Consider the following 10,776-nt stretch of genomic DNA (forward strand, 5'->3'; position numbering starts at 1 on the left):
TTTCTACATGTGACTCCGTTCACAAATATGTTGTCGGTTTGACTAAAATAGATACAATATCTATTGTTGAGTTCTTTTTGTTAACACAAAGGGTGACTAGCTCCCAACTGAAAAATGTTATTAAAGTACTTAATAACTTCAAATCTAACTTTATCTGACTTTATGTTACTTAAACTTATTAGTAGACTAACATCAAAACTGACGAGTATTTATAAACATATATTACCTCCTCGTTATTCCATTTCTTGACATTTTGCCCATGGAACAAACTTTCATTTTCGTTGTCTAGTCAAAATTTAATTGGCTAAAATCAAAACTAACATGTATTTATAAATAGGAATTACCTATATCAACAAAAGGAAGAGACCGCTTTAATCGATGTGCTTGAGAGCAAGTTTAATAGTATAGCCAACTACTAGCTAACTAGCTCCAATTCATCTATAGCCAATCTAATAGCTTATTTATACAATAGTTACATACTACACTATTGATACCTAGTCCCACCTGCCATACACACATCGCGTCTTGGAGTCCGTGCTACAGCTGGCTATGCACTTTTCTCATTTATCTCCTTAAAATATGTTTGCAGCTAGCTTATAATCTGCTATTGTACCTGCTCTGAGCAGCTAGCTCCCGTACCACCATCGCTTTCAAACGGTCATTCCTCTAAGCATGTGGAACTTTCTTTTCTCCTCTAATTCCATAGAAATTAAATGAGAATAAAGGGAATTAAAATTTAAAATTATACTCTTCATTTTTTTTCTTAGATATATCCTAGATGCAATTTTGTTGGTACAAATATAACGTTGATATCGCTGAATCGTTGTGCGAAAGTGATGAGCGTGCAAGACCGTTTTGGAAATTGAACGATTAGTGATTAATTAATAATAATTAGTGATTAATTATCCTGACCATTGATTCAACATAATTAATCACTAATTAGCGACAAGAGTGACATCCTTTTCGGTCTTGCTAGTTGGCCATGTGAGAGTGAGACCGGGTCTCGCAGACTAGCCGCACGGCCCGCACGACACTGAGCAGTCTCACGCATTTACCGTGCAACACCGTAATATCGACACCGCAATATCCACAGTATATTTGTGTTAATAAAATTGCATCCAGCATATTTCTGAGAAATAAAAAAATAAATCGTATATTTTTAAATTAATTCGAATGCTAGGAGTATATCCATTTTTCCTGACATTTTGCTCATCGGATCGGAGCACATTCTCTCGTGCCATTCAGCGTATGGCATCTGGCCCAAACTGCGTTGACCGGCCGAAGAGAAAAATTGCTGGTCTATGACCGCAACAACCACTAACCGACAACCACGTGGCCGCCGAATACTAAACAAACGGACACCCTCATCACAGCCAAGCCAAAGCTTTGCCCCTGGAAATTGGAATTCAACTGGCCACATAACTCATTCCATTTCCACGCACAAACAAACGCCAAAAATCGCCGAGAAGAATCCGAAGAAAACCTCACGGCGGCGGCGGCGACCGGCGACCAGAATCGGCGAACGGGCACGGGCCGAGCAGATCTAGGCGAGGGAGGGAGCGATGGGGTCGAGCGAGATGACGGCGACGGAGGTGGCGGCGCTGCTGGATCTGAAGCCGCACCCGGAGGGCGGCTACTACACCGAGACGTTCCGCGACGGCTCCGTCTCCGTCACCACCGCGCAGCTCCCGCCGCAGTGTACGCCCCCGAGTTTGCTCACTCGCTAGGGTTTAGTCCCCCCGTGCTTTGATTCTGTGTTTGCTCTTTGCTAACTTACTCAGTCGCGTATGTATGGTTCGGGTAGGAGATGTAGTGGTGTGCGATCGGGTTGAGCTGGAATCGAGGTTTTTGTTTGTCTCCTCGACTTTGCATGTTTAGGCCTTAGATTGGGTTGTAGCGTGGTGTATGAGTGCCGTTTGACTAATCTTGTTTTTTGGTGGCATGTGTTCGTGCTCCAAATTCCATCGACGCCGCACTTTCATCACACCCACGATTTTTCTTGCGATAGTGCTGTTACTCTGTTAGCATACCTGAACCCGGATCGTCTCCAACTTCTCCCAATTTTACATGGGGCTGCTTGTGGTTGTACTTTATGCTTGGAGCCTTGCAGACCTTTGATTTTGATCCAATAATAAGTAGTAGTACTAGTATGCTCGTAGCCATTAGTGTTCCTGTAATCCTGTTTACATACATCTGAGATTACGAAATCTGTAATGTTTGTCAAGATATTGTTGATGGGCGTTGGGCCAATCTGAACAATGTAGTAATCGACATAAATGTTTCAATACAAGCTTAATAGAAGCCGTGGTAATGTTGATAGTAGCTGCCTTTTGAAAACTGTTAGCATATTAAATTATTCTTCCTCTGCTGCTCGTAGAATCTGTAATTGAAATGCAAGAAAGCATTCATGTAAAAAGATATCAGTAGAAGGATAGTAGCTGCCTTTTCAAAAACTGTAGTGTGTTAAATTATGCTTCCTCTGCTGTCTTGTAGAATCTGTAATTGAAATGGAAGAGAAGCATGCATATGTAGAAAGATATTTGTACCAATCAAAATAGAATTTTCTAGGAAATGTACAACGCCATAACTTAAGACTGTTGCTCAAATGGCCAATAACTGATCAGATGCTGAGAGTAAACATTTCCCATCACTAATTTGAAAGAACATGTATGCATCACAGCTATGTTCAATAAGGACCTTTGAATCGTGAATAGTGTTCCTGCTACTTTGATATTCCACCTTTGAGGCCTTTGATTGGTAATGTTACTTTGACTCGTAGGCAAGAAACAAGATTATGCTTTCCTCATCAAAAAATGATCTTCATCCAAAACATCTGTTCTCCCTCCTCTCTTGTGCGAGTGTTGTCCTATATTAATACCGGCAGTTGATTATCGAAAGTCAGTAATTGTCCTACTTATTGTTTGGCCTGTCAATAACTCAACATTAGCTAAGGGTAGGAGGGGATGGATTTGACATGGAGAGAATGAACAACTGGCATATCTTACCACTCCTTGATGTACTGGCACTCTTGACATCCATTTTTCACTATTGAGTATTGTGTGATTCAAAACAGACATGTTAATATATTATCGAGCTGATATAGTAATGTTCATACTTTTTTGTAATGTCCTGCAGACAAGGTCGACCGTGCTATCAGCACTGCTATCTACTTCCTGCTTCCATCAGGGAGTGTTTCTCACCTCCATCGCATTCCCTGTGCTGAAACATGGCACTTCTACAAGGGAGAGCCTCTCACGGTTAGAATATTTCTTTCACCTTGTTCACCCATTTGCCTGCTTATCCATGACTAGAGAAATTTCCACATTGTATGAAAGATAGCCTCTAATGAAGGCTGCCCTCTCCTTATTGTAGGTCTTTGAGCTACACGATGATGGACACATTGACCTCACTGTCATCGGTCCACACCTGGAGGCTGGCCAGCGTCCCCAGTATACCGTGCCACCAAATGTGTGGTTCGGTTCTTTCCCTACCCTGGATGTTGAATCATTCGCATCTGATGGCAGCGTTCTTGTCAAGTCTCGAAAGAGGGATCCTGAGCTTCATTACTCCCTAGTTGGCTGCACTTGTGCCCCTGGCTTCCAGTATGAGGATTTCGAAATGGCCAATTTTGATGATGTGAAATCCATTGCTCCTAAGGCAGAACCGTTCCTCAAGTACCTTATTCCTTCCACCAAGTAATCATGTTTTGAGCTCAACATACTGTATTTTAGCAGCCTGTCTGGCAAGATTGCCTGACGGTATTGGACGCCATTTTTAGTGTGATTGCTTCGGGTTTGTGTTCTTGTCTTGTACACTTAAGAACACGCATGTCCTTGGTGATAGTTGTAACACTCTCCTGTACGAAAACAGAATAAAACACTGGCAATGTTGAGATGAAATTTGCTTGTGCTAAGCCTTCAAAAGTTGGAACTGGATAGTGATGAAATATATATACTGTGAATTACCAAATGAATCATTGTCAATGAACAACCAAATTGAAGTCCTCTGAAGTTAAGCTGAATTGCAATCTTTATCGACTTCTATACGCAGTTTTAACTACTCCCTCCTACCCAAAAAAGAATCGATTCTCAGAAAAGTTTATTGTTTTTAAGACGGAGGGTGTACTGAACAATTACAGGGACGAATTGACATTATTTTTTTTCTCCTTCCTTGCAGGATGGACTGAAAGATCTTGTGCCAAAGACAAAAGCATCCTCATCAGATTTCTCTGAAACAAGCAGTGGAGTGGAGCAGCGGATGATTGCAAACCAATGCTTTGCTCTCGTCGGGTTTTGCCTGCTCTAAGCGTTAGAGAGTGTACGTCTCTCCCTCTCTGTGTGTGCGTTTTGGTGCAGTACAAATTGTACGTTTAGTACTAGCTAGTACTATCTGCTTGGACACTGCACGTTGTTATTAGTTATCTGCACTGTACTTCTACTTCCTAACCCTGTTGATTAGCGTACGATCAGGCATGCACGCTGGGGCGTCGCTCTTAGCTAAAGTACCGTACCTTGACTTTCTTCACGTTGTCAGCAAGGAGATCCATCGAGTGGTATCAACCTACAAGAAAAGAAAAAAAATGAACGAGAAATCCATGTGCTTGCTGCTTCTAAAGAAGCAACTAGCAAGTGACGATGTATTTACATATTTACACATGCATTATCCCAGTATACGCTATTCTACTTTAATTAAGTGCTCCATCAGCAAAACAGGATGCAACAAGCTTTACATTGCAAGAACCGTACGACACACATACTAATTAAAATTAGTACTCATACTGTCCTAAAATATAAGCATTTTTAAATCCTGACATGGTCTTCGAGATGCTAATTTGACCAACGTTATCTATAAAAAGTAAGATATTTTAAATAAAAAGACTTATATATTATAATAGTTTGTTTAATGATAAATCTAGTAACTTTAATTTTACTGATTATTTTTATTTTCTTTTTCTATTAATAATTAAAATTAAAAATGTTTGACTTGTCGCTATACTTAAAAAATGCTTATATTTTGGGATGGACGGTGGAGAGAAAATCTGCCTGATTGATGATCCAATGGCATCCGGGCCGTAATAAACGCGTAAGATCAGGGGCCTGGACTCGATCGTCAGTGTGTGTGTGCTCGTAGTCGTATTAAACCCCGACCACGTCGCGCCGCCGCCGGCAAGCCTAGCCACCACCCACAGATCGGAGAGAGAAAGAGAGAGAGCTTGCTGCTCGACCTCGCCGCGCCGCCGCGATGATGCACATGAGCTTCTACTGGGGCACGTCCGTCACCATCCTCTTCGACGGCTGGCGCACGTCGGGGTGGCCGGGGTACCTCGCCTCCCTCCTCGCGCTCTTCCTCGCCGCCGCGCTCTACCAGCACCTCGAGGCCCGCCGCGTCCGCCTCAGGGCGGGTCGTCGTCACCGCGCCGGCGGCGGCGGCGGCGCCGCCTCCTCCGCCGCCGGTCCCGTCGTGCCCGCCGCGTCCGACGCGCGCGCCCTGCTGTCCGCCGCGGGGGGCCGCCTCGGCCTCGGCCTCGGCCTCGGCAGGCGGTGGATGAAGGAGCCCCGGGCTGCTGCTTCCGCGGCGGCGGCGGCGCTGTTCGGCCTGAGCGCCGCGGTCGGGTACCTCCTGATGCTGGCCGTCATGTCGTTCAACGGCGGGGTGTTCCTGGCCGTCGTGGCGGGGCTCGCCGCCGGGCACCTGGCGTTCCGCGGCGGCGCGGACGAGGCCGACGGCGGCGTGGGGGACGACGAGCTCGAGAGCCCCTGCGCCTGCGCGTAGGGATGGTTTTCATGGTGCTACGTACGTGCCATGGAGCTAGACATGGACATGGTACGGCTGACTCTTGCCCCTTTTATATCAGCTTCTTCTAGCTCTTGGTGTTGGCTTCCTGCAGCTATCAATCTGTGTATCAGTGTGTGTAGCCTCTTCAAATTAAACTTCGTGCCGTTTGTGCGTTGTATACTTGATGTAAATTCAAATCATGTGTATACTTGCAATTTGACGAATTGTGTCATTGGCATTCGTTTTCATGTACTAATCAAGTAGGCATAAAGTTTGCCCGTGCAATTTCTCATACAAGGTGTCTAGGAAGTATGTATTGGTATTTCCATTATTAGGTACATATACATACTAACGGGGGCGGATCTAGGATTGAATGGGAGGGAGGACATATCTTCTTCTTGCTCCAGCCCCCTACTCTTCTTCCCCATTCCCTCTCTCTTTCTCTCTATGGGGATCTAATGTGGGTAAGTCCCCCCTAGCACCCGTATTGAATCCGGCCTCTGCATACAAAATTTATGACCATTTTGATTTAGATCTAATGCCCATAAATATTAAAAACCATGTAGGTACATTTTTAATAGAAATTTGTTGATGTTAGAAATGTGATGGTGTTGATTTGAACGTGTGGTAGGTAGCAGACTCACCTATATGTGCGTATGATATGTGTGCATAGAGATGTGCATGCTTGTGAATCTCTCGTGTGTAATTGAGAAAAGATATCGGGACATTTTGGATTGCTACCCTATCGAATTTTACCCTATCAAAATTTTGGTACGGTAGGAAAAACCAACCATCTTTATTAAAACAATACCTTTACTAAAAAAAATTGGTTTTTGGTGAACTTATCTCTTATAGACATATTTTGGCTTCAATCCAAATAAACATTTTTAACTCTCCGTAGACCTGCCAAAGTTTTAGTATGGCGTCAATCCAAACAGGCCTATTGTTTCTTGGGATGCTACAAGTACCAGGCTATCATGGGTGTGATTAGTTTTTTAGGTGTAAAGTTTTTGAAGTATACGGACACACATTTGAAGTATTAAACGTAGACTAATAACAAAACAAATTACATATTCCGCCTGTAAACTGCGAGATGAATTTATTAAGCCTAATTAATCCATCATTAGCAAATGTTTACTGTAGCACCACATTGTCAAATTATGGCGTAATTAGACTCAAAAGATTCGTCTCGCAATTTACATGTAAACTGTGCAATTGGTTTTTTTTGTCCACATTTAATGTTTCATGTATGTGTTCAAACATTTAATGCGACGTTTTTGGCTAAAATTTTTTTGGAATCTAAACAAAGCCCATATCTTTCTCCCTGTCTAAAGCCCCTTATCTGCAAGCCCAAATGTTGGCATATTATTGGGTCAGGCCAGGGACTTGGGATTCCATAATTGGAAAAAGTATACCGAAGGTCCCTCAACTTGTCATCGAGTTACAAAATCGTCCCCAAAACGCAAGACGTCCCTTAACTTATAAAACCGTTTACAGGTCCCTCGGTGGTTTTGACGCCGGTTTTGTCCCACGTGGCAGCTGAGTCAGCGTGGGATCTACGTGTCAGAATGCCACGTCATCACCCTCCATGTCTTTCCCCTCCTCTCCCTTCCTCCTCTCTCTCCCTCTCTCGGTTCTCTCCTCTCGGGCAGGCTAGCCGGCGGGTGGGGATGAGGTCGCCGACAACGGGCGCGAGGACGAGGGGGTCGGCGGCGACGGGGGTGACCGGGGTCGACGGCGTTGGATTCGGTGACGGCGGTGGCGGTGATGTTGAGGAGGTTGGAGATGGAGACGGCGGAGGCGTAGAGTGGTGGGGAGCAGCGGAACACGAGGTAGGCGTCGCAAGGCCCCGCGGCGGCGGCGGAGGTGACGTCGTACTCCTGCTGCGCTCGAGGCGGCGGCCGATGGCCCTCGCCTGCGCCGCGCCGCGACGGCGAGGAGGACGAGGAGGAGGACGAGCGCGAGCATGGCGCCGCCGCCTCGGATTCGCCGTAGCCTCTTCGCCATCGGCGAGGTCTGCGGCCGCTGCCACCACCACCACCACTAGGGATCGGGCTCCGCCGCCGCCGCCACCGCCGCCGCCGCCACCACTCAGCCGCGGCGAGGAGGACGAGCGTGAGCACGGCGCCGCCGCCGGCCACCGTCGATGGCGGAGAGGCTACGGCGAATCCGGATCTAGCCGCCTCCACCATGGGCGCCGGGTGCCCCAGCCGACGCCGTTTCGGGCGGCGGCGAGACGGAGGGGACGAGGAAGGTGTGGCGGCGACCGGAGTGCGGGGGAGGAGGAAGGTGTGGCGGTGACCGGCGCGCGGGGGAGGAGGAAGGTGTGGCGGCGGCCGGCGCGCGCGTTGGATGCGGACGCGCGTCGCTGTACCGGAACCGCCACGGCCCGCTCTCCACGAAGAACTCCTCGTCGGCAAGCTCGTCGTACCCCATCTCGTCAAAGATGTCGCCATCGGCGAGCTCTCCGGCTTTCCTCCATTGCGACACGAACCAGAGCACCCCTATGGCAACGAGCACGAGAAGCAAGCTGTAGAGTCCCAACACCACCCACACGTCCTTGGGGTCGATGCTGGTGGTGAACTCCAAGTACTACACTTGCTGCAGCTCGGCGGCCTCGCCCGTAACGGCGAAGAAGCCGACGGCGACGGCATTGGGGAGGTACTCCATCAGATCGACGGCGTACCAGAGCACGGGATCTGTTGGGCCGCCGCCGCGTCGCCGTAGGAGAGCGCGACGGTGAGGTTCTTGGCCTCGCCGTCGTACGCGACGCGCCGGTGCGCCCTCCAGCTGTCCTTCATGCTGGTGGGACAGTCGACGGTGGCAGAGAAGGGAGAGAGATGAGGAAGAGAGAGAAGAGGGGAAAAGAGAGAGGAGGCTGATGTGGCCACGCTGACATGTGGGGTCCACGTGGGTTCCACGCTGACTCAACTGCCACGTAGGATAAAACCGGAGTCAAAAACACCAAAGGACCTATCGTGACCGGTTTCGATTAGTTAAGGGACGTTGGATATCTGGTTTTGTGGTTATAGGACGATTTTGTAACTCGATGACAAGTCGAGGGACCTTCGGTGTACTTTTTCCTTCCATAATTTCTCAAGTCCCAATTCAAGATCTTTGCCACGGATGCATTAAACCTAATTTTCAAAGCAGTATAAATGTAATTTCCATATCCCTTTCTTCATGTCGTTTGTCCGACCTCCATTGCTAGCTGCTCTGTTCCTTCTATTTCTCTTCTTCCCAATGCCAATCTTCTCTCTTACCACCTTCATCTCATTATATGTGCATTTTTAGCACTTGAAAGAAAAATTATTAGGGAAGAAAAAAAATGTAAATGCTCCTTACTAAATTAGGAGTTGGTTGGAACTAGGAGGCAGTAGTATATTACAAGATGTTTTATAATCGAGGAGGAACTAGTAATAATCTAAATGAAAGTAATAATCTAAATGAAAGGTACTATCTTCGTTTTGTAATTTTTTATATTACAAGATGTTTTGGATTTTTTTTAAATTTCTATTAAGTTTGTTCAATTTTATAAAAAAATATAGCATCTAAAACACCAAATTAGTCTCATTAAATCTAACATCGGATAAATTTTGGTAGCATGTTTATTTTGTTTATTTTGTGTTAAAAATATTACTATTTTTTATAAACTTAGTCAAACTTAAAAATAGTTTAACTTGATAAAAAGTCAAAACATCTTATTGTTTGAAATGGAAGAATTGAATGGACAACTACAACTCTAGAAATATACACTTTATGGAACAAATTTGAATTTCAAAAATACCCTTATTGTAGGATGGAGGTTGTAGTATTCTTTAGCGAGGTTAACTAAAGCAAGGCCATGATAGTAATCAATAAAACTGCCACGCGCGAGGCATCAACTTATAATAATCGGCACTGTCCTTATTTGCTTAAAATCTTGCGCATCTATATATTAGCAAGAAATTTTCATCAAAAATATATTAGCAAGAAAAAAAACGAGATTTTATGACCGTGACTTGCTGATCATGAGGGGTAAGGAGGATACATCAAACTGACAAAATTAGGTGGGTCACACCATGAGATATTAATGATGAGGGAGTGTCTATTGAACTGAAAATGATGAGGGTTTCAAAGAACATCAACAAAATTGCAGAAATACCATACCTGTTTATCCATAAACCAACCCAATTAGCATCATCAAAAGTTTTCAATCCACTAATATTCTCTCACACACGAACACTACCAATAATTCAGAGACACAGAGACCAAGCAATGATTGAGCTCATGACAACACCCACCAAAATTTAACAACACAAATCCCAGAAGAGCAAATCACGTATGGATGGAGATACGCACCCAAAAAATGTTCTTTTTTCCTTTGCTGCTGCAATCAACATAGGCTAATGATGTAGATTGAGAAAAAAATTGAGGACAACCGAGGCCAATGATGCAGAATAAGGTGGCAGAGAACAAGGCGGCAGTGAACGGCTCCCAGGTTCACAATGTGGTGCTGGTGTGGCAGCACTAGCGGATAGGGTTCTACATACGGCGGTGCGTGGCTACGTGCGTTCATGGAGTCGAGGCGTTGAGTAGTTGTACTTCGATCAGCCTCAATGCACTCAAGGGCCTAGCCCAACTCAACGACCTAGCGCGTGGCTCAATGCTCCCGTCGGGACCCGGGAGGGGAGGGGATGGGGTATGGGCTGGTAGCAAGCTGGGCCAGCCGGCCCACCCTACCGTATGGGGCCATCCGCCTCTAAAACTAACTAGGAAAGACAACTAGATTCCTGAAAACAACAAGGGAAAAGGAGAAAGAGTTTGTGTCTAAGCACCGAGAAAAACTCCTAGGGGACTATGCATCGCCGTAACCCACACAAAGCTTTCCTTCTTGCACAATACAATCAACCATTGTCTCTACTGTGGAAAGTATCCCCTCAAAGACGCGAGTGTTCCTTTCCAGCCACAGGTGCCAGGTAATCAAAAGGATGAGGGAATCGAACCCCTTCCTATTATGAT

General features: G+C 45.8%; 2 protein-coding genes across 2 annotated transcripts; both read left to right on the top strand.

Annotated features, from left to right (window-relative positions):
- The first annotated feature begins 1,375 nt into the window (after positions 1–1,375).
- On the top strand, positions 1,376–3,969 carry LOC4345750 (uncharacterized). The gene is made up of 3 exons (NM_001425711.1): positions 1,376–1,698; positions 3,136–3,257; positions 3,373–3,969. Exons 1-3 carry the CDS (start codon positions 1,563–1,565, stop codon positions 3,697–3,699), a joined length of 585 nt encoding a protein of 194 aa, NP_001412640.1. The 5' UTR covers positions 1,376–1,562; the 3' UTR covers positions 3,700–3,969.
- A 1,062-nt stretch (positions 3,970–5,031) lies between these two features.
- Positions 5,032–5,994, top strand: LOC107277569 (putative copper transporter 5.2). The gene has a single exon (NM_001428278.1). The coding sequence runs from the start codon at positions 5,242–5,244 to the stop codon at positions 5,770–5,772; it is 531 nt and encodes a 176-aa protein (NP_001415207.1). The 5' UTR covers positions 5,032–5,241; the 3' UTR covers positions 5,773–5,994.
- The last annotated feature ends 4,782 nt before the right edge of the window (positions 5,995–10,776 follow it).

This window comes from Oryza sativa, chromosome 8, assembly GCF_034140825.1.
Source record: "Oryza sativa Japonica Group chromosome 8, ASM3414082v1".
In the NCBI taxonomy this organism is placed as follows: Eukaryota; Viridiplantae; Streptophyta; class Magnoliopsida; order Poales; family Poaceae; genus Oryza; species Oryza sativa.